The following is a 25,022-nucleotide window of genomic DNA, read 5'->3' on the forward strand; positions in this document are numbered from 1 at the left end:
AAAATGCTGAAGTGAAGTGCTTTTTTCATGTATAATTTTCCCCAAACTATCTAAACCCTTCATTCATCACGAAAGCTTTCAAAGCTCTACTGACTTCTTTGTCAGGAAAAAATGTTAAAAATCATGCCTGATGATAATTATACAAGATCAGAATTATACTAGATGAAGAAGCCAGTGGAGTTTCTGCATTTTGGTTGGCCAATAAACGTATGGGTCTTTTGTGAATTATGAATTTTGCTTCATTTCATGCCATGGCCAATGCAGCTACCCTTGAATATGTTTCCTTCATTCCTTGTTCTTCTTTTCTCTTCAATGTCAACTTCCCCACCCTTTATTTTTAGCTTGTCGCACTTCCCTTTTCTCTATTCATCTGTCCTCCCCCATCTGCCCCCACATAGCCTCCTTGCCTGGAAGCAGGATTTAATGAGAGCCATGGGGTATAAATTCAGAACCAATATATGAAGTGACAGCAATTTTGAAAAAGCATCTGCAAATATATGCAGTTTGCTTTTTCCTCATGACTGAGTAATCACAACCAGCAGCCATTAATTGCTTCTCAAGTCAGAGGTTAGGTTTCCAAATCTAGGTCCTGAGGCAAGGCTTGTTGATATTGCTCTCTTGGCAACTCCTCCCAGAATCCTCCAAGTTGAGGGGAGTCCGGGAGTTGTAGTAAAATAGTCCTTTTTATGAATTCTGCTCTGAACCTTAGTAAAGAATTGACTTACTTTTGAAGGAAAGCAAGAGATCAGGACATACCAAGGATAGAATCCTTCCTTTCAACATCTAGCTTCTAATATTTTTCTCAGTCCAAACTGTTGCTCCAGTTTGAGGTATGCTTTGAGCTCCTCCTAACTTCCCAATTACTACACTAATGGTCAAAGTCCTTTAGTTACATAAACAACCTGAAGAAACTCAAGACAACAAATACATGGTCCCCAAAAAGTATTTAAGGATAACACTATGTAACAAAATTTTAAACATTTTCTGTTCCTGGTATAAAAGTGCTATTTCCTGATTAATTGTGCAGTACTTACTTTGAAAGTAGTTGTTATGTTCGAGAAACTTTGTTTTTGTGGCTACCACAAACTATGTTGAATTCGTTGAGACTCTAAACTATAGCAAAATGTGCTGCAGGATGCCCCACAAAAACAAGGTTTTTGCAGTTTAATAAACTTTATCCATGTTTTTATTTATTTATTTCGGTTACTTCTACCCTGCCCTTCTCACCCCTTACAAAAGCAAGGCACAATTCGATGCCCGTATCACATAACAGCAATAAAACAAAATAACATCAATTAACAATTAACAACAATTCTTGCATTACAACCAATAAAACCAATACAAACCAATTTCTCCTCATTAATGGTCAGCGTTCGCTATCTCATAGTTCAAATTCCAATTCCACAACTATTAGTCCTGTCAGTCCTATTCGTCTGGTTGTCCTTATCTAGTTGTCAGATTGCCCAAAAGCCTGGTCCCACAACCACATCTTTACCTTCCTCCTGAAGGAGAGGAGGGATGTTGATGCCCTAATTTCCCCCGGGAGTGAGTTCCACAGGTGAGGGGTCACCACTGAGAAGGCCCTGCTCCTCGTCCCCACCAACCTTACTTGTTTATGATGGATTTCCAATTAGGAAATGATATTTATAACTCAGGAACAAAATATATGTTACATAGTGTAATTCTTTCTCTTCAAGCAAGCTACATAGCCTCCAAAGTGTGTTTTTAAAAAAATATCTGGTACAGTTAAAGAAAAGTGTGCACAATGTGCATGCACACATAGAAGTATGCTTCAAATATCTTTTTAGTACATTTCAAAACCATAACGGACTGATACTCTATGGTCTAAGTGAAATGTATATAACAAAAATACCACAATTATCATCCGAATTGAGTTTCCCTAGCAAATCCTGGGATTGAGTTTTCACATTGGTAATCTCTTCATTTGAACGTGAAATGAGAAGAAGCATTAAATCCTTTTGGTTAAAGGACACATCATCCTGAAACATTCCTGGAGGTTTGAAAATCCGTAGTCCCCTGGGTATCCTATTGGCTCCAATATATTCCGCCGGTGTAGATGCATGTAGATCCAATCTGATTTCCCTACGTTTTAATCTTTCATACTCTCTTATAGATATACCCGTGTTAGGGTTGCTGGAGGTAGATTCTCCAGCCTCAAACAGTGATCTGTTTTTGATTAAGGATTCCTTAAGTTTGTCATCAAAACTTAATCCCTGTAGCCACTCTGCCATGACAAAGCTATTGCTCTGTAACAATATACAATAATATAGATGGGTTCCTGAGTGAAATGTATATAACAAAAATACCACTATGGTCTAAACCAGGGGTCCTCAAACTATGGCCCGGGGGCCAAATATGGCCCTCCGAGGTAATTTACCCGGCCCTCTGTCAGGGTCAACCTAAGTTTGAAATGACTTGAAAGCACACAACAACAACAACAATCCTATCTCATGAGTCAAAAGCAGGCCCACACTTCCCATTGAAATACTAATAAGTTAAAATGTTCTTTATTTTAATTATTGTATTGTTTTTAAGTGTTTTTTTGCACTACAAATAAGATATGTGCAGTGTGCACTGGAATTCATTCATGCTTTTTTTTCAAATTATAATCTGGCCCTCCAACAGTTTGGGGGACTGTGACCTGGCCCTCTGTTTAAAAAGTTTGAGGACCCCTGGTCTAAACTAATCAACTTTATGAATGGAGGGGCAAGCTGAATAGAAGGTGGAAAGAACAGAATGGAGCAGCAAACGGCACTGACCTCCCCACTCTAACATAGCCATCCACCCAAACTTGCACATTCCAATCCTAGGCTGGCATCAAGGAATCCATCTGGAAGTGTTCAGGAAGCCCAGTTTAGTACCAAACCTATCCTTAATTTCTAATGTAAAGTGAAGGATTAACATCCTCTTAATGTTCCCCCAGCAGCAGCAAGAGTATCCCTCTGGGCAGCTAAACCAGGCAATTCCAACTGGATGGCCCTCTACAAGGGGCTTCCTCCAGGGGCAAACCAAGAATGGGCAACGTGGAAGTCCGGGAACGGACTCAGAAGTGGAGTGGGCAGATCAAAAGACAACCTGGCAAAATGGCAATACCTAGAAGAAAGTGGAGCAGAACAAAGAACTCCGCATCTGTATGACTGCTTACAATGCCCAGAGGAGGAATTGTTTAAAGCTACAGACAATGCGGTTGCTGTTGCCTGTTTTGGTCTAAAATGATTTAGCCGCTTGTGCTCCCTCTATTTTATCAGTTTTATACTTATTTATGACACAAAATTTAAAAAAATGTAAAGTGAAGTCACAATGCATAATCTCTACCCTCATTGCAAACCTGGAAAAATCAAACATAGCTACATCTAATTAGAACCCACCAGGACCTGCAATTTGATCCACCATGTCCAACTAAGCAAACTGATGCATAGACAAGTGGTGGCAGCTTTAACTGTCCACTTGGCCTCAATATCCTGAAGACACTTGTCTGATCTGGTTAATATTTGGAAGGAAGACTGCCAGTGAATACCAGGTGATATGTCAAAAGAAGATCTAGCAAAACCACTTCTGAAATTTCCTATGCCTAAAAAACCCTACAAAATTCATTGAGTCACCATCAGTTGACAAGGTTAAAGCACTTACTGCATTTTTTTCTACAGTATATTCCAGAACTGAAACCACTAGAAACCCAATTTGTAGACTGGTCAACAGCAGAGTACTTTTTCTTCTTTTGTATTTCAGCATAGTCACTCTTGGGATTGAAACATGAATCCCACAATCTCAATGGAATTAGTTAACAATGAGTCCTGTTGGCTCTTGTAGTTTGTTGCTGTGGCATAACGTTTGTTCAAATGAATGCTTAAAAAGGGATGTTGGTGCTGTTTAGTGTTGGGAAAATCCAGAGGCATTTGAATATTTATTATTATTGTTGTTGTTGTTATTTATACCACCCCTTTTCTCTCCACAAGGAGACTCAAAGAGGCTTTTATTAAAAGCATTTCAACACAGTTCAAAATCTACAAATATACAAAGAAATATACAAACATTAAAACATAACTGAATATGGTATTTCAAAAATCAGTTAAATCTATAAAAACATATTCAAAACTAAAAACTATTTCTGGCTTAACGCCCACCCTCCAACAAAGCAGAACACTTACCTCTATTGGCAGCCAACTGTGATTTGAGTTTTGCAGTGACGTTTGTTAGAAATGTGATTTTTTCCTTTTGTTCACTTATTTGCTTTTCATAGCTGTCTGTCTGTAAAAACAAATTCATCAGAACTAATTTGTGTTGATGAGAGGTTTTATCTTTGATAAGTACAAAACATGCACTTACTATAGCATCAGCAACCACACTTAATGTTCAGAAATCCATATGGTACGATACTTGACTTAGTCGTGACAACGAGCAATTTAAATGTGAACTTCACTACCACACAAGATGTAGAAATGCCTTAAAGTTTGAAGGCTCTTTGAAAAGAACTGATTAAATTCACAGAGAAATTGCTACCAATGGCTACTAGTCTGGATGGCATCTAGTAAAGTAAAGGTAAAGTTTTCCCTGACATTAAGTCTAGTTGTGTCCAATTCTGGAGGGTGGTGCTCATCTCCATTTCTAAGCTGCAGAGCTGGCATTGTCCATAGAAACCTCCAAGGTCATGTGGCCAGCATGACTGCACGGAGTGCTGTTACTTTCCCGCAGAAGCGGTACCTATTGATCTACTCACATTTGCATGTTTTTGAACTGCCAGGTTGACAGAAGCTGGACCTAACAGCGAGAGCTGACATTGCTCCCTGGATTCAAACCACCAACCTTTTGGTCAGCAAGTTCAGCAGCTCAGTGGTTTAACCTGCTGCCTCCCCAGGGGGGCCATGGCATCTAGTACTTGAGATAATATACCTCTCAATGTTGTTTGCTGGGGAGCATGAGTTAGAAAGGTGCTACTGCATCCGTGCCTTGCTTGCGGGATTTGCATACATATTTGGTGAACCACTGCAGGAACAGAATATAGTCTGTTCCTGCAGTGCCGTCCAGCATGGGATCTTCATGTGATCATATTATTCTTAAACTTGCCAACTGGCCACTGAATACCTGCCACTGGGAAATAACAGCAAGGATATGCTACTTGGCTCATGTCCTGCTTGAGGATGTTTCATGGGCACATAGTTGGGTTCTGTCCTTCATTTGATTCAGCTGGGTTCCTTTTATGATAGATATACAATTATGTCTAGTTTATTTTATTTGCGGGAGACTTCTACTTTTTTTGCCCAAAGCTCCAGATGGCATGTATAGTTTTATTCCACCCTGTTGTTTTCCCTAGATAGTTAGTCTGACTAGATGAGGTTCACAAAGTAACAAGGATCGACGCAGTTCTATTAGTGCACCTCAATTTAGACACTGATTGTGAAAGGGATCCCAATAATGGGATCTGAGAGAGCATCTCATGTTATGATGTGTAATTATTCCCAGTGGAAGAATGGGTAATGTATGATGCTCCAGATATTTGTTCAATTGCAGTTTTCGTCAAGCCTCACTATTAAGCTATCTATCTGGACAAGGGTTGATGAAAACTGCAGTCCAACAACATCTGGAGTGCCACACTTCCCATCGCTGTCTCATGCAATCTGATTAGTGGTTTTGGTGGGTGTGATAAGGGCAATAACAATAATAATAATAATAATAATAATAATAATAATAATAACTTTATTTTTATACCCTTCCTCCATCTCCCCGAAGGGACTCGGGGTGGCTTACAAAGGGACAAGCCCAACAAAACAGGTTAAAATAAGCATAAAAAACCAAGCAATATGAAACATCAATGAACATAAAATCAAATAACATTATAAAAACAATTAAAAGCAATATCATGGCTGAGCAAATAAAGTGCTCAGCCATGCCATGATTCCACCCCCTGCCTGCCCGGCCAACTACCCTGATTCTTTAGCATCTTGAAAACCAGAGCTTTAATTAGGAGAAATGGAAGATTCTGGGAAACAAGTCTACCTCTAACCAGATTCAAAGTGAAGCAACAAACAAATGGTTGCATTGTTAGCCCGCTAAAAAGCCAAAGAGGCCAGTACATTCCAGAAAAGAAGCGGCCAGTGCATGGAAGTGGGAAAGAGACACACATTGCTGAGACCCAAATTGAAAATGTGCAACAGCAATGTCTTGTCAACACTTCTGTACAGAGCACAGGCATGACAGCTAAAACAGACAGAAGAGAAGATGCTTTTGACAGCCAGCGTGCACAAATAATTCTTTTAGAGTCAGATGGCAGCAACAAGTTAATGACTAGAAGATATACTTGACAACCAAACATCCATCTGCATACAGCACCATCTGGCAGGGATGACTCTGGCTTCTACGCATTCGACACAGCTCTGATCTTCGAAGACTAGCTAAACAAGTGGCCAAACAGTATCTTTAACAATCAAAAGAATGGAAGAACTGCTGGATCAAACCAAGGGCTTATCTGCTCAGAAATACTGTTCACTAAACAATCACGCTATAAGAAAGCCCACCAGCAGGGTATTAGAATTAATGGATACTGAAAACCTGAAACGTATCCAGATAATGATGACCAAAACAACAAAAAGTCTGGAAGCAAAGGCACAGTAGGAATGGCTAGGTAGCTGGGTGTGTTTAGCTTGAAGAAGAGACAGTTAAGAGGGGACATGATAGCCATGCTTAAATACTTGAAAGGATGTAATATTGAGAAGGGAGCTGGATTTCTTCTGTTCTATAGACTAGGACATGAAGCAGTGGATTCGAACTATAAGAAGAGATTCCTCATATACATTAGGAAAAACCTGTGGTAAAAGTTATTTGACAATACAATATGCTACCTCAAAGTACGAGGGATATCCGGAAATTAAGGTTACAAGAATTTTTTAAAATACAAAGAATGGCTATATTTTGATAAAATTTACATGGATAATAGCACAGGTATTACAGTATTTTTCCACATAATCACCATTCAGTTCAATACATGTTGTCATCTGTGCAATGAGTTTTTGATGCCTGTGTCATAGAAGTCTCCCACCACCTTTTTCAGCCAGTTCGTCACTTCAAATTTTGTCTCATCATCATCGGAAAAGTGTTTTCCACCAAGGTGTTTCTTCAATTTAGTGAACAGATTATAGTCACTAGGTGCGAGATTGGGGCTGTGAAAAGGGTGGCTTAAAACATCCTAACCAAATGAAGTCAACAACTCTTGTGTTACATGAGCAGTGTGCAGACACGCATTGTCATGAAGGCGACAGACTCCTGCCATCAGCATCCCACAACATTTGTTTTGGATGGCTCTGCAAAGTTTCTCCATGGTCTCACAATAGCTTACAGCATTGTTTCAACTCTTTCCAAAAAATCTACGAGCAGAGCCCCTTTTCTGTCCCAAAGCACTGATGCCACGATTTTTCTTGTGATGAATTCCAGCAGCGTTCATGCCTTTAGGATTTAGGTAGCACATTACAGCGAGAACTTCATACTTGGCGAGAAACTGAATGAGGACGCTGATCTCTAACCTTCACCACAATGCCGGTTGATGAACTACTGAAGACTGCCACTGCTCATTCGCTTCTGCTGGTTTCCCACTACACGACAGTGATACTGACTTCCCCCTACGTGTCTTGTAACCTTACTTTCTGGATAACCCTTGTACTATGGAGTGTCTTTTGGGAATTTTTAAATAGAGGCTAGATAGTTGTTGGTCAGGAGTGCTTTAATTGTGTCTTCCTCCATGGCAAGGGGTTAGACTGGATGGTCCTTGTGGTCTCTCCCAATTCTATAATTCTGTGAGAATCATAACAGTCTCCTGCTTATGTCCCTTAGCATTATGCTATCAAAACCTGATATTTTAGGTTGTCTCTTTTTAGAGAGACAAGTCATATACCAAAGAACAAGTTACATCTTATAATTATGGCATGCTGCAGTAAACAAACTACAGATGGAAAGTTTATAGTTTAGCTCATCCTGCTAAACCATGTCTCATCCAGGCAGTAACCATTGGAATAATGACTTATTGTATCCAAATGTATGGGCAAGCTGGGTAATAAAAAGCACTGGTATCAATTCACCATGGAAGCTCTTATAAAAATGGTAATATGATGGCAAGCTAGCACAATTTTGGGAGAGAGGAGCTCATAACTTACATGGAAATGATTTTTACTCAGGAAGGTACTTGGTACACTGTTCTGTTTATGAGGTAGTCAAGGGTTACCAACTCTACAAGGGAATGCATTTATCCTTTAGGGTTGCTAATACATTACAGAACTGTTTCAAATTAAGGGAGGCTAAGGCTTAATTCTCAGCAATATGCCCTCAAAATGCACTTCACCATTGATTTAGGACTGACTGCATTCCGTCATCTCTTTTTGAAAACCCTATACCAGTTATATCCTACCTTGTTCATGCTCAGGTTATTTTTAAAATTTTTAAATTATTACATTTGGCCTGGCCATTGGTTTTTAAATGCTTGTGTGTTATTGTTTATTGTTTTGTCTATGTGATTTATATTAATTGTATTGCATTGATTGTTTTGTTATTGCTTTGTTATTGATGTACTGTGGGCTTGGCCTCATGTAAGCTGCACCGAGTCCCTTGGGGAGATGGTAGCGGGGTATAAATAATGTTTTTTTAAAATTATTATTAATTAGCCACCGGAGCCCCTATGGCCCAGTGGGTTAAAGCGCTGAGCTGCTGAGCTTGTTGACCGAAAGGTTGCAGGTTCGAATCCGGGGAGCAATGTGAGCTTCCGCTGTCAGCCCTAGCTTCTGCCAACCTAGCAGTTTGAAAACATGCAAATATGAGATCAATAGGAACCGCTCCGGTGGGAAGGTAATGGCGCTCCATGCAGTCATCCTGCCATATGACCTTGGAGGTGTCTACGGACAACGCTGGCTCTTCAGCTTAGAAATGGAGATGAGCACCACACCCCAGAGTCGGTCATGTCTGGACTTAATGTCAGGGGAAAACCTTTACCTTTTTAAAGGCTTAATCAGTTAGGAAGGCTGCTGCCATATAACCTTCTGGTTTGCCCTACGCTTGACCACCAAGTTACAGTTTTGCCCCCGAGGTACACAGTTAATGGCTTCTCCCCGAAATAAATGCCACGAAACAGTACCTTCTGGTAACAATATTTTCATGTAACCCAACTCTTGAAGTGATGCATCGACCATAGAAGTTCCCAAGAGCTAAAGGACTTAGTGCCTTCTCCTAGAAACCAGGAAGACTATCAACAACATTGTGCTTTGCCTCTTGCCAGGTGCAGCACACGTTAGAGGAGGCAGCCATAGTAACAATAAGAGTATAATTTTTAGGCCTCTTCACAGCAAAAATATGAAGCAATCTGCCCTCGACAAGGATAAAATTCAATTTGATAGCTGATGACACACAAGCTGCATAGCACAGCTTCACACCTGTAAGTGCAAGATCATTGCAGATAATCAACAGAATTTCCCCGGAATTATCGAACGACACTGAACACTTCTGTTGTGTGTGAAATTTGAATCATCCTTTCTGTGAATGCTGTCATAAACACAATCTTAACTGGTAGCATTAAGAGTATGAAACAGACACACACCTTTTGCTTGAGCTCTTTCACAGCCGAGTCTCTATCCATGCATGCTTGCCGGAAGGCTTCATAGGCCTTATTAAGCTGATCTGCAATGTTTTTATCCATACTTCCCAGCAATGTCTCATCACTGAAGAAATTGCGAATGCAGCAGATAGGATCAAATTACTGAAAAAAGGAGGAAGACGTTCAGGTTACAACGCAGCTATTTGGTCACTCCTAACTAGAACCAATTTTCCCAATCTACAGGCAGACAATAAGTGCTTTCCAGATGTTTTGCAGTACATTTGCCTTAATCAATGACCATTAACTGTGTCAACTGACATTAATGAGACAAAACATTCAGAAAGGGCATGGGGCATTATCCCTGCCTTAAATAGCCTATGATGCAAGGCTATGGTGACTGCAAACTCAGTATGCTTACACTTGTACTTTAAAGTTATGCCAAAAAGGAATTAATTTAGAAGCCCTAAGCCTCACTGCATGTTTACATTTAGACTATAGACTAAGTTGAATTTACATTCCACTGAAGTCAGTGGACAAGTTAGTAACCAGTGTTAAAGGGGATTAAGTTTAATTTAGTCCAAATCCAGTCCATTGTATACCATCCCATTAGGAACACACGGACACAGGATCTTCAGACTTGATGTTATGCAGTCAGTATATATGAACTAAGATTATTAATAATTTTTTTTAGAAAAACTACTAGATTGTAATGATTTCAGCAACTGAGTTTAATTCATCAACCCATTTGCATATTACAAAAACCACTGTTGAGATACCTCTTTGAAATAATGAAGTGAGATAATTTACAATTTAGACCTGTTACTCCTATTACAAGGAAAAACAAACTTTTCACACACACACACACACACACAACACTGGAATCAAAAGTGTTAAAAATACAAAGCACTCAAGAGTGGCCTCTTTTATCAGTTAACTAGAGCTGGTATTGTTGTTATTGTTATTATTTACATCCCACACTTTCCTCAGTTCAAGCCTGCAGTAAGGTCTAGGAGGGGAGGAGGTTGCTGAGCTTGCAGCAGCTACTGAAGAAGCAGGAGAAGAGAGGTCCTATGTTCTCTGCAATACCTGTGAGAAAGGTGGGATAGAGAGAAGGGTCTCTCTCCCCCAAAGACATCAAAACACAGGCAGGCCCATTTAAGATCCTTCAAATACCTTATAACTGAGCCATATAAGGCTTTGTAGGTACAGTAGAGTCTGCTTATCCAACCTTCACTTGTCCAACGTTCTGTATTATCCAACGCAGTCTACCTCCAGCCTGGATCCGTAGCTGTTCCAATACAGTGTGATGTTTTGGTGCTAAATTCATAATTACAGTAATTACTGCATAATATGTGTACTGAACTGCTTTTTCTGTCAATTTGTTGTAAAACATGATGTTTTGGTGCTTAATTTGTAAAATCATAATGTAATTTGACGTTTATTAGGCTTTTCCTTAATCCCTCCTTATTATCCAACAGTTTTGCTTATCCAACATTCTGCTGTCCCATTTGTGTTGAATAAGCAAGACTCTACTGTATTTTGAATTGTGTCCAGGACTACACTGGCAGTCAAGTGGGCCTATTGCATATCCTCTGCTGTCATCTCTGGTTAACAATTGAGCTGCAATTTTTTGGACCAACTGTTGTTTCCAAACGTTCTTCAAAGGTAGTGCCACATAGAAGGTTTTACAGTGACCCAAATGGGATGTAACTAAGATATGTGCCAGTGTGGCAAGGGCTGGCTTCTCAATGAATGGGCACATATGATACAAAGCCTTAATTGTACAAATGAATTTCTGGATATAGCCAAAACCTGAATTCCCAGGCCCATAACTGAATTTAGTACATCCAAGCTGTGGACCTGTGTTTTTAAGGGAAGTGAAAACCCATCCAGCACAAGCTGAATTCCTCTTCATTGATCCTCAGCCCTTTTATTGTCTACCTCAACACTTTTGATGCCAGTTTTTCCAGCCCTGCCTACTTGATTGTTGCACTTTCCTTGTGCTCCTTTCAGAATGTATTGCACTCAGTGAGCCTGTACCTCAGCTATGTTCTTTCACCTCTAGGAAGGTGCAAAACCACTGTAAAACAGTCCCATCCCAACAAGCTGGCCCAGAATGATATAATGGCTTATGGGATCACAAGCTGTTGAAAAGTCCAGTAGAACCAGCAGGTACATGTCCTCCTGTGCATTGTCTTTTAGGTTACCCATCACAACAACCAAAGTCATCTCTGTCCCTGCATCAGGTTGAAATGAATCTAGATTCATTTCAACCTGAAGTCTTATCCGGAAGTCTATAAAGCTGGAAAATGATAACATACCCAATACCTTGCCTAAAAATGGGATATTTGTGATTGGCAGATACAGTGGAATCCATGGTGGGCTTTTTTTAGCAATGGTTTTACAGCTGCTACTTTTAAGCATGCTAATATTGTGCCTTGTTTTGGCAAGTCATTGATCCCTCCCTCTATCCACTCAGCCTGAGTTTTTGTAGCAAAACATGAAGAGCAAGGATCCAACACAATTCTAGTTAATTCATCTACCAGTTAAACCTGCAAACAGCTTTCAGTTCTTGTAAAGATATACATTCAAGATGCTATTATCACAATAATTCCCTCAAATGTAAGAGACCTTCCAGTGCAATGGCTATTAATAAAAATTAATATATACTCAACGTTCTTTCCCCCCTCTTCAGTTCAAAACTTTGCCATTCTCCTCAGTCAGAGATTGAATGCTATACGCAAAACCAAATCCAATTATCTTTCCTCAGATCTAAAACCAAACAAACAACAACAGCTTCCAGAACATAATTAATTAAACGTGACAAATTTCTAATTTAAACAGAGTCAACTTTGGCACTAACAGTCTTTTGCTTTTCTATTTATCCTCAAGGGAAAACTATTATTATTATTTAAGGAGCCTTTAACCATTTCTGCAAGCTATAACAGCCGCCTGACACACTGAAGCAAGCAAATTCACTTCTGCGGGATTTATAAAGCTTAGTAATAAAGCAGGTTTACTCAGATGTAAAATTCACCAGGCTCAGTAAGTCTTCCTACCTAGTAAGGGTACCTCGGATTTTGAATTTAACAATCCAAGATACTCAGAAAGATTTGGGCTGCCACCTCAAAATCTCTTACCTTGACATTAACACAGCGTGGACTTACTTCTGAGTTGACATGCACAGAAACAATTTTACCTCTTTCCTGGCAATCCATTTTATATATATTGAAATTACAAAGTATCTCCCCCCCCCCCCTCTCTCATACACACACACACACACACAGGCAAATAGATAGACACTGGTATCGTACAGGCTTGGATGGAACCCCCGGTGGTGCAGTTGGTTAAACTATTGTGCCGGCAGGACTGCTGACCGAAAGGTTGGTGGTTTGAATCCAGGGAGTGGGGTGAGTTCCCATCTGTCGGCTCCAGCTTCCCATGCGGGAACATGAGTGAAGCCTCCTATTGGATGATAAAATATCCTGGCGTCCCCTGGGCAATATTCTTGCAAACAGCCAATTCTCTCACACCAGAAGCAACTTGCAGTTTCTCAAGTCACTCCTGACATAAAAAAATAGCCTTGGATATGTTTCCAAGCAAAGCCTTGATTCTTAAAATCAATTCATATTAAATCTTAAATCTAGCCAATTGGCTTACTTCAGCATTTCCATAAATCAAATATGGGGAACTCATGCCTCTCCACAGCGGGAAACTAGTGTCTTTGAGTGTTGGACTACAACACTGATCCACAGTAATCCACTGGCTCATTTTGGGCATTCTTAGGCAAAGACAACTGAACAAATCTTGCCAAGAAACCCCCTTATAGCAACCTGAAAGTGATGGCTTCACCGTTGGCTAGAAAGCATACAACAACAAATTCTCACTCCAGAAGTGAAACATAGAACACATCTATTTCACTCTCACAAGGAGCACAAGTACCACCAAGTTACATGGGAAAGGACCCACAAATAAATACAAAATATGAAATGAAAAAGGGATTTCCCAAAATTTGAAACCACAGTCCAAGAAAGTTAGGATGAAATCCTAAGGAGGGGGATGCCTATTTTTTATATTTATTTATTTGTTTACTATATTTCTATCCCACTCTTTCTCACCTCGTAGGAGACTCAGAGAGGCTTACAGCATTGTATTTGGATCCTACATGAATACAGCAATATTCAATTTTATCATTAATGGCCACTAAATTAAATAAGTGGCTTTCAGAAAGCATCTCTTATCACCATGTTTCACTGAACATGGGACAAGGGAGAAAGACTACATCCATCAACTAGACACCAGATGTGAAACCAGCCTTGACCTTCCATTTATCTAGCCCAGGGGTCCTCAAACTAAGGCCCGAGGGCCAAATACAGCCCTCCAAGGTCATTTACCCGGCCCTCGCTCAGGGTCAACCTAAGTCTAAACGATTTGAAAGCACACAATACCACCAACAATCCTATCTCATCAGCCAAAAGCAGGCCCACACTTCCCATTAAAATACTAATAAATTTATATTTGTTAAAATTGTTTTTCATTTTAATTATTATATTGTTTTTAAGTATTTTTTGCACTACAAATAAGATATGTGCAGTGTGCATAGGAATTCTTTCATGCTTTTTTCAAATTATAATCCGGCCCTCCAACAGTTTGAGGGGCTGTGACCTGGCCCTCTGTTTGAGGACCCCTGATCTAGCCCATGTCTCAAATGCAAGGCCCATGGGTTGAATCCTGCCCATCATGTCATTTTATGTGGCCCTCCAGATGCTGGACTACAACTTCTGTATTTTTCATAATTAGTCAACATGACTAGATGAAGCCCTCGGTGGCGCAATGGGTTAAACCCTTGTGCTGGTAGGACTGCTGAACGAAAGGTTGGTGGTTAGAATCTGGGGAGCAGGGTGAGTTTCCGTCTGTCAGCTCCAGCTTCCTGTGCAGGTACATGAGCGAAACCCCCCACAGGATGCTAAAACATCTGGGCATCCCTCTGGGCAATGTCTTTGCAGATGGTCAATTCTCTCTCACCAGAGACGACTTGCAGTTTCTCAAGTCACTCCTGACATAAAAAAAAATCATGACTAGAAATGATGGAAGTTTTGATTCAGTAACATCTGGAAGGCTGCAGTTGGTTCTGTTTAGTTGGGAGAGTTGGGTCTGAATCCAAATACAAGGCTTGCAGATATGTCTGACTTTAAAATGTCCTTTAACTTTTCCCCAACCTCAGAGGCACCAGTGCTGTCGGAATGCAATCTCCATTATGCCCAGTCCACATGGCAGTTAATCAAAAGTGATGGGAGTTGTCTTCACTAACATCTGGGGACCCAAACTGGATAAAAACTAAAGAGCACTGACCACTATGTAAATATATATAGTAGTCAAAAACTAACCTTTCCCCAACCCAATTTGGGTTGGGGAAAGGTTAGTTGGCTCTCTGTATCCATGGATTCAAAATCCTTCGAAGGCAACCATAAGGCTGATGTGGCCCAAGATAAAAATGAGCTTGACAGCCCTGATCTAGCATTACTTTTATTCTACAGCATCACTTTCTCCTGACGATGGTGGAATTGTATGAAAACCTCTGTAACAACTCGACAAAAGTCTTACAGAACGGTTTCATGAAATTCTGTTTAGTATAACCCTTCAAAATACAGTAGCTGGGAACTGCACCAAGAACGATCCAAATTAACCCTCAAAACTATGGAAAGGGCACATTTCATGTTGTCATGCCGTTATTTTCTCTAGTTCAGCTGGCTGTAGTTTACTTAAGGAAAAACCACAATTTGTACTTGGAGGTGTTTAACACTGCAGTTCAGTCCAGGTCCTGTCAGAAACAATAATTCGAAATTACTCCATGTCAACAATGGTGATATCATTTTTTAACCTGTTTATAACTCTGGTACCACAGAATGAGAATTTGTTGAGTTCAGTAAATGTCTTGTCTGCAGAAACACAAACCTAGCTTAGGCATTTGAGGCTTTTTATCAGAATTACTTACAAATGAACATGACAGCATTGCTATCATATGTGTTGTGGGACAAGTCAGTCAACTGAACTAACCTCAGCAGAGCCATTCCCATGGCACAAGCAAATTACAGGCACATTTTTTTCATGTCAGGAGTGACTTGAGAAACTGCAAGTCGTTTCTGGTGTGAGAGAATTGGCTGTCTGCAAGGACGTTGCCCAGGGGATGCTCAGATGTTTACCATCCTGTGGGAAGCTTCTCTCATATCCCCACATGGGAAGTTGGAGCTAACAGACGGGTACAGGACTTTTTTTTTCTGCATAAGACTCACAGCAGAGGATGGGATGAAGGATACCTTGCTCTACCACAGTACCATTCATTTAAATGACAGTTCAGGGGAAGAAATGCCAGGAGATTGAGTCCATTAAAGTTTTTCAAATCTGCAAGGTCAGACATATATCTCACAAACATTTCTGATGTTTTTGCTTTATGAGTTGCATGGAACACTTTAAAAAATGATAGCCTCTGAATCCAAGCTTGATGTGATTAGGTTGTTGTTCGTTTGCTCGTTTTGCTTGTGCTTCAAGAAGTGAACAGCCCATTATTTGGGTCACTCCCAACCATGCAAAAAAGCACGTTTTAAATTTGGTATGTCTTGATCAGTGTGCTGGGTTCTCTGCATACTTGCATAATAAGCTTTGGAGCTACTTTTATCCTTTTCCGGTAACTACCCGCGAGGTGCCCACGCACTGTTTAGCAAATGGTTGCAAGTTATGTCTTGCAGGAATAAAAGGAAAAAGGTGTCATGACTGGCTGTAGTGAAACCTAGAAGGTTGCTAGTGTGAAAGTTGTAGATACCTTCTATATCTTTAATGGTTGTAGAGAAAAGGGAATTTCAGCCGGACAACAACACACAAGCAGTTGCAGGCAACATCTGCCTCAATGTGTAGTCAAAGGCTTTCATGGCCAAAATTACTGGATTGTTGTGAGTTTTCCAGACTGTATGGCCATGTTCCAGAAGCATTTTCTCCTGACATATTGCCCACATCTATGGCAGGCATCCTCTGATGTTGTGAAGTATATTGGAAATTAGACAAGGGATGTTCATATATCTGTTGAAGGTCCAGGGTGGAGAAAGAACTCTTGTCTGTTGGAGGCAAGTGTGAATGTTGCAATTAATCACCTTGAATAGAATTGCAAAGCCTTGCAGCTTCAAGGCCTGGATGATTCTTGCCTGGGGGGATCCTTTGTTGGGAGGTGTTAGCTAGCCCTGATTCACACTTGCCTCCAACAGAGAATTGTTTCTCCCACCCTGGACCTTCAACAGATATATAAACCTCCTTTGTCTAGTTTCCAATAAACCTCACAACATCTGAGGATGCCTGCCATAGATGTGGGAAAAACGTCAGGAGAAAATGCTTCTGGAACCTGGCCATACAGCCTGGAAAACTCACAGCAACACAACATCTGCTTCAGTTTCCTCTTCTACATAACTTTTAAAGGGTCTGAAGTCTTTTCCAGTTTTTATTCTGGCAAGTCTACTCACTGGTTGCAAAAGAAAGAAGAGGTTCACAAGACAATCTCATATCTGTGTCAATAATTTCCTGTTTGTAAATATCTATTTTCAGCATATTTTTATTGCGATACTTAACCCATGATTACCCCTAATTATTTTCACCAAAAACCTTTTAGTTTGGGGACAATTCTGAAATAGGCTGTTTTGCAAGACTTTTAAATTTCTTGCAACACAATGAAAGGCAAAGAAAATACTAAACAGACACAGTTGCATTCTTAAATCATCACAGGCATGCAAACATTTCTGCAGGAACAGTCAAAATGGCCCTTGGATCATGTCATTATCGTTCTTTGCAGTTTTTCCTATTTTACCTGGGATCGTGTTTTCATTTCTTAAAAAAAAGAAAGACGCCCAGGTTCAGCTTTTTCCATCAGTCCCAGAAGAAAATGTGTTTGCCAAAGAAACAGAAGTTTCATATTTGATAAAGCCTTTCTCCCTTAGTTGTGTCTGTTTCCAAAGCAATTCTTTGCTTCGGCTGATGGCAACAGATAATTATTTATGATGTACCAATCACTGCAAATCCTGGGGACTGTACCCAAAAATATAAAGAGAGGCCATGGGGCTTGCAATCTAATTCAATACCAGAAGGAGGTCACTAAGACTGAAGCCTCCGGGAATGGCGAAAGGGAAAAGCAGGATTGATTCAGGTAACAGACTCAGAGAAGAAAAATGTACACTTGTGCAAAAAAGGGAGCAAATGCAAGAGGAGTTACTGACTGAATGTAATAACCATCTTCCACAGATTAAATCATTATAGAATAGCGTAGAGATAGACAAATAGGTCCCCAGGTCATATTGGACTGCATCATCCCATATAATGTGCTATGTTGGCTCAGCAATTATGGGACCTGCAGTCGAAGAAAAGATGGAGGCCCAAAGATTGCCTAGCCTTGATACAGAGGTAGGAGCAGGGATGGGCATCGTTTTAGTGGGAAAGACTGCATTTCTTCAGGTCAGGGCTTCAGGCTTTCAGACTTCTCCTTTATTACATCTGTGCATGCACACATTTAATCTCCCTTCAACTAACACACATTCACACACTATTAACTGTCCTTGGGTGCATCTACACTATAAAATTAATGCGGTTCGGCATCACTTTAATGGCCACAGCTCAATCCTATGGAATTGTGGGAGTTCTAGTTTTAAAAGGCCTTTAAGCATGTCTGCCAAATAATGCTGATGCCTCACCAAACTGCAAGAGCCATAATTCCATAGCACTAAACCATGACAGTTAAAGTGGCATCAAACTGAATTAATTCTATAGTGTAAATACCGCCCTTATCTGACTTAATTTATCCCACTCTCCGTTCTCTATTATATTTAATGTTTCTTATTATGTTCTGTTCTATTTATCATTTGTCTTGATTTTTAATGTATTAAAAGGGCCAGGCTTTAGCACAGGTGGTTAAACCACCAGATGAATAAAATCTTGCTGATTGAAAGGTTGACAGTTCAAGCCTGGGTTGGGGTGAGCTCCCAACTATCAGTCCAGCTTCTCCTTACCTAGCAGTTTGAAAACAGTAATGTGAGTAGATAAATAAGTACTGCTTTGTCGGGGAGGTAATAAAAGGAGAACTTTGAAAGACAACAAAGCTCCTCAATATGGAAAATGCAGTGATAGCACCTCTCCATGACCGGAGCCAAGCACAGCCTCCAGATGGAAAAAGATGGGAAGCCTTTACCTCTGTTTATGTACTGTCTGTCTTTGTTAATTGTATAATCAGCATTAAATATTTGCCATATATGTGTAATATAATCTGCCCTGAGTCCCCTCGGGGAGATAGGGCAGAATATAAATAAAGTATATTATATTATTGTTGTTGTTGTTATATTATATGCTTATTATTATTTTGTACTGCTTTGCCTTGTTGTAAGCTGCTCTAGGGGAGAGGATCGGGGTGTTAATAAAGATTATTATTATTATTATTATTATTATTATTATTCTCTTCCATACAACCTCTCTCTCACATAAATCCATTTAAACATAGCCTCCTCTATCCTCACTAGTTAAAAACAGGTGTGTGTGTTCAGCCCTGCATAGTCCTTGGATGAGGGATTGTCAAGAACATCAGGTGCTGTAGGCTGTATTTCAGAGAAAGCAACTGGCAAAATCTCCCGATTCCTGCTTGCCTGGAAGTAAGAGCTGTTCGACAGTGGAACACAATGCCACTGAGTGTGGTGGCTGGATGGCCATTTGTTGGGAGAGTTCTGATTAGGTATTCCTGTATAGCTGAATGGGATTGGACTGGATAGTCCTTGGGGTCTCTTCCAACCCTCCAATCCTATGAAATGAGTAGATTGCCATAAATTGACAGACGGTCCTTGGGGTCTCTTCCAACCCTCCAATCCTATGAAATTGACAGATGACTTGAAAAGCACACACACACAAACACAAAGTCAGGGTACATTAAAAGGAATACATTAACCCAAGATTTAAAAAGGTTGGGTTTTTTTTTTTTACTATCCAATTAGACATTTCCAATAGCACACAAGCAATTGTGATCTCACGTTTATGATAGACCGGATTATTTTTACAGTCACATTGTAGGAATATAAGCATGTTTTAATACATTCATCCCACTGCAGCTCCCCCAAAGTCTCCCTACCTTTCCCTTTTTCCTTTCCTATGCTGTTCCATTTTCACATCACTATGAGTGTATCTAGTATCTACACCAGGCTTGATCAAACTTGGGCCCTCCAGGTGTTTTGGACTTCCACAATTCCTAACAGCCTACCGGCTTTTAGGAATTGTGGGAGTTGAAGTCCAAAACGCCTGGAGGGCCTAAGTTTGCCTAGGCTGATGTACATTGTAGAATTAATACAGTTTGACACCCACTTTAACTGCCATGGCTCATTGCTATGGGATGTTGAGAGTTTTAGTTTGGTGGTGCACCAGCCCTCTTTGGCAGCTAAGGCTTTGTAAAACTACAACTTTTGATACTAGATAGCATTGACCCATGGCAGTTAAAATGCTGTCAAACTGCATTAATCCTTCAGGGTAGATGTCCTTTAAGTCAGTGGTTCTCAAGCTGTGGGTCCCCAGGTGTTTTGGCCTACATCTCCTAGAAATATCAGCTAGTTTGCCAGCTGTTAGGATTTCTGGGAGTTGAAAGCCAAAACATCTGGGGACCCACAAGTTGAGAACCACTGCTCTAGGTCTTTGGATTGTTAAGAAATGAGGCAGGGCCCCCTCCTTTTCTCTCTTTCAAAGGAGACCTTCTAGGACAGTGGTTCTCAACCTGTGGGTCCCCAAATGTTTTGGCCTTCAACTCCCAGAAATTGTAAGCTGGTAAACTGGCTGAGATTTCTGGGAGTTGTAAGCCAAAACACCTGGGGACCCACAGGCTGAGAACCACTGCTCTAGGCTGAAATATGCATTCAATCAACTGGAAGGAAGGAAGGACTCATGACTCCTCTGAACTCTTGCAAAAGATAGGAACAGGAAGTGAGTCCCTTTTGAGGACCTCAGCCCTGCATTGAAACCTCCCAATCCTTTCCTGGAAGAGGCAAAACCCTTGTTTCCCAGTCCTAACTGGTCCCATCCCAGAAACAGCCCCTTAAGGACCCATTCCTATGTATTGTCTTTCCTCCTCCCCAGGCACTTCTGCCCTTTGAAGGAATTAGAAGAGAGACAGGAAGGGAAAGAAGAAAGAAAGACACACACACACAGAGTTATCCAGCTGCCAAGTTGGAGAGGCTTAGAAGTGTATCTATACTGTGGAATCAATGCTGTTTAATATCTGGACTCATCACACTAGGGGAAAACATCCACTTTATATCTGGTTTCTGCCTCTTGCAGAATTCTGGGATTTGTAGTTTAGGGAGGATCCTTTGACAGCCTCACTAAGGACCTCATCACACTAGAGAATTAATCCACTTTACATCTGGTTTCTGCCTCCTGCAGAATTCTGGGATTTGTAGTTTAGGGAAGAGCCTTTAATTGCCTCACTAATGACCTCATCAACACTAGAGAATGAATCCACTTTAAATCCGGTTTCTTCCTCCTGCAGAATTCTGGGATTTGTAGTTTAGGGAGGAGCCTTTAACAATCTCACTAAACTACAAACCCCAGAATTCTGCGGGAGGCAGCAACCGGATTTAAAGTGGATTCATTCTCTAGTGTGATGAGCTGGTAAGCTACACACCCCAGAATTCTGCAGAAGAGGCAGAAACCGGATTTTAAGTGGATTTTTTCTCTAGTGTGATGAGGCCATTAAACAGCATTAATTCCACAGTGTAGATGCACTTTTAAGCCTCGCCAACTTGCCAGCGCGGAGAACTTTCTTTGTGTATGTGTGTCTTTCTCTTCTAATTTTCTCTAGTGTGATGTAGTGGTAAGGGAGAGTTGCTGTTTGGGAAGGCGCTGGAGCCTTTGGCAGAGCTTGATCCCATAAGCATGGAGCTGTAGCAATTCCAAGCGGTGCCAAACTGCGTTAAGTCCCGTGTAGATGCACTCTTGAGCGCGGACATGCGCAGAGCGGGAGGAAAGAGGCAAAGTGTACACAAAGCGAGGGGGAAGAGTCCAAGCAAAGTCGAAACTTAGAAACGCTGGGAGAGAGAAGGGTGCGGGGGGGGGGGTGTCTTTCCGATCAGAGAGGAGCTTCCCGGGCCCTTTTGCTGGCGCGACTTGGGAGGAGGAGAGAGCGAGGAAAGCAACTCACGCGCGTCCTTTTGGGTCCCGTCGATCCGAAGCCAAGCCTCGGCCCCGACGCGCCACCCAGGAACCCGGAGTCACTTCCTGCTGGGCCCCGCCGCCCTCTGGCGCCGCCCCGACCCAAGCGCCTTCCGCCAGGCTCAGCAAGGCAGCCAGGCACCAAGTTCAGCTGCCCTGGCCCAATGGGAGCCAAGCCTTTGGGCTTCCCGCTTTCCCAGGCCTTCCAAAGAGGGCTGCACCCTTGCCAAGGGGCCCAAATGTGCCCTCCTTTGGCCTTCTCTGCCCCACCGAAGTGGTGGTGGCTCATCAAACCATAGAGCCAATGGCAATGCTTCCATCTAGGCATGGGCAAACTGTGGCCCTCCAGGTGTTTTGGACTTCAACTCCCACAATTCCTAACAGCCGGAATTGTGGGAGTTGAAGTCCAAAACACCTGGAGGGCCACAGTTTGCCCATGCCTAGATGCGCTCAAGTTTGCCGCCTCCTCCCTTTCCAGAACAACATCCTTCTTCCCAGAGGAGGCACCTACACATGCAGTTTTTATCCAGTTAGCAGCCCCCAGAATGTCTCAGCCCCCTTGACTCTCAGTGTGATAAAAACTCACACAGTGTGATAAAAACTCATACAGTGTGATAAAAACTCACACTTCCCCAAAGGGAAGGGGGCCAGGCACACACTGGGTGGGGAGGACCTGGGGAAAGAGCAGGACCAGGAGAATTCAGGACAGGGCCCAGATCATCCTCAGGTTGTTCTCTCAGCATCCTCAGGTTGTTCTCCTTATGCAGGAAGGAAGTTGGGACATGCAATGGCTGCCCTGATTTTCCTTCCCATCTTCTCCCCCTGTCCTCAGACTGTCCTCTTGGCATTATGCCGGGAGGAGGGCAAGACAGGTGGCAGCTGAGAGTGCTCTGGAATGCTCTCAGCCACTGTGTGCCTTCCTCAAGCTGTCCTCCAAGCATAAGGATGGGGTTGCTCGCACTGTCCTTATGCTGGGAAGAGGGTGAGACACCCAGTGGTTGAGAGCACTCCAGAGGGCTCTCAGCTGCTACATTCCTTCCTCCTTCATCTTTTCAGCATAAGGACGAAGCAGGCTACTGTGTCCTTATGCCAAGAGGACAAGGAAAATGAGGAGGGCCTGAGGCAGGCCCCTAGCCAGGATTTCAATTCGGGGGGGGGGGGGGCTGAGTCTGAGTGAAAGAGGGTCTACCTTAGCAAACCTTTTGTATCGTTACCCCAATACCCCCATGCATATGGAATATATTGAGTATGGTGATCAGATCATTATATGAATAAACAACAGTTTAAATAATGCACCAGTAAGGTCTTTTCGCGAACCATCATGAGAATTTTGGGGGGGGGGGCTGAAGCCCCTCAAGCCCCCCCCCCCCGCTACATGCCTGGCCTGAGGTAAGTGCCCAGGGGTCTGCATTTAGCCCCAGGCTTTAGTTTGCCCATGCCTATTCTATCCACTGTACAGGGCTGATCCTCCCAAAAGAAGAGAACAGGAGAGTGTACATATAATGTATTTTGAAATCATGTTTTATTTGAGTTGACCTAGTGTTCTTCCACACAGTCATGTAACCCAGAATATTAAGGCAGAAAATCCCACAATATCTGCTTTGAACTGGGTTATCTGAGTCCACACTGCCATATATTCCAGTACAAAGCAGAAAATGGAAGGGGCCCCAGTCATTCCTAGAGAGGTGTTCTCAGTTTAAAAATATATACTGTTTTTTTTAATTGCAGGTTTTCAACTTTCATAGGGCACCAGGTTCCTGGTCTCTGATAAAGTGGAGGGCCTACTGTAATGACAGTGCCCATAACCATGGATAATTCTTATATTTCAATTCTCACTGCTCAGTCAATGTAATGGTTGGTAGTGTCTTGCTTGTAATGCTATTCTTATCTGTAAACACAATATCTGCTTTCAACTGGGTTATCTGAGTCCACACTCAGATAATATGGGATTTCCTGCCTTGATATTCTAAAAATATAGGGCTATGTGAAAGGGCCCAGAGATGACAATGTTTTTAGTGCTTTTGCTATCTCTAATGCATTTATTTTGTCCTTATTGCTTGCTTACAACATATAACTCTGAGAAGAACTTTGGAAAAAAAATACCCGAAAGTGGATTTATTTCTGAATCCATGGACCACAGAGGCCGTTTGGTTTCCAGGGAGGAGGAAGATGTAATGTATGAGATAGAATGAAAGTGTGCAATGCGAAATGGTGCGTAGGTGCATGTGTTTGCTTCCTGCTCTTCAACGGTTTAATCACCCAAACCAGCCTTTATTTGCCTCCTTTCAACGTTTTCAATTTCTATGTGGCCTAGTGAACTGAATTAACTAACAATTATGTTCCTCTGTGTGGTTTAAGGCTGTGTTTTTGCTGCAGAAAATGGGGAATAGTAATAAAAATTACACTATGCAACACAATTTTTATTCCTGATGGTAAATGTCATTTCCTAATTGGTTATATGATTTTTTTGTCATGTCAGGACAGGTTATATGATAAAAACATGGAAGAAGTTTACTAAACTGGAAAAACTCTGTTTTTTTGCGGGACCTCCTGCAGCACATTTTGTTACAGTTTTTCAATGAATATCTGATAGAGTCTCAACTCTGATAGATTAAGCATGAAATAACAGTTTCAATCCAGGAAAAGATTTTTTTTCTTCAAATTTTGGTACATAGTGTTATTTAGTTTCCTTTTCAGGAGTTTTTTTTTAAAGAGGAGCAGAGTTTGGGAATCACTGCCATGGAGTAGAATCTAAATAACATGATACAGCTTGATGGCCATCTGTTGGGAGTGCTTTGAGCGTATTTCCCTGCATGGCAGGGGGTTTGGACTGGATTGCCTCTTGATTCTATGATTCTTGTTTATTTTTTGTAGACTTCAGTAATAAACCTGACTTTAGCAATAATAATAAGAGTGTGATAAGGATGTAAGGAATTTGACAAATATTAATAACAACTAACTAGCCTGTTGACCCCCAGTGGCACAGCGAGTTAAACCATTGAGCTGCTGAACTTGCTGACTGAAAGGTCAGCGATTCGAATCCAGGGAGTGAGGTGAGCTCCCGCTGTTAGCCCCAGCTTCTGCCAACCAAGCATTTTGAAAACATGCAAATGTGAGTAGATTAATAGGTACCACTCCAGGGTGAAAGTAATGGCGCTCCATGCAGTCATGTTGGCCACATGACTTAGGAGGCGTCTACGGACAACGCTGGCTCTTCGACTTA

General features: G+C 41.5%; 1 protein-coding gene across 1 annotated transcript in view; it reads right to left on the reverse strand.

Annotated features, from left to right (window-relative positions):
• Positions 1-21,878, reverse strand: part of TANK (TRAF family member associated NFKB activator) — a 50,487-nt gene extending 28,609 nt beyond the window's left edge. The window contains exons 1-3 of the mRNA XM_060777785.2: positions 21,789-21,878; positions 9,593-9,751; positions 4,170-4,269 (exon numbers count right to left, since the gene is read on the reverse strand). Coding sequence (XP_060633768.2) covers positions 4,170-4,269; positions 9,593-9,691 — 199 coding nt within the window. The 5' untranslated portion in view covers positions 9,692-9,751; positions 21,789-21,878. The remainder of the gene's footprint in view (positions 1-4,169; positions 4,270-9,592; positions 9,752-21,788) is intronic.
• Positions 21,879-25,022: the final 3,144 nt, after the last annotated feature.

Source organism: Anolis sagrei, chromosome 1 (genome assembly GCF_037176765.1).
Source record: "Anolis sagrei isolate rAnoSag1 chromosome 1, rAnoSag1.mat, whole genome shotgun sequence".
NCBI lineage: Eukaryota > Metazoa > Chordata > Lepidosauria > Squamata > Dactyloidae > Anolis > Anolis sagrei.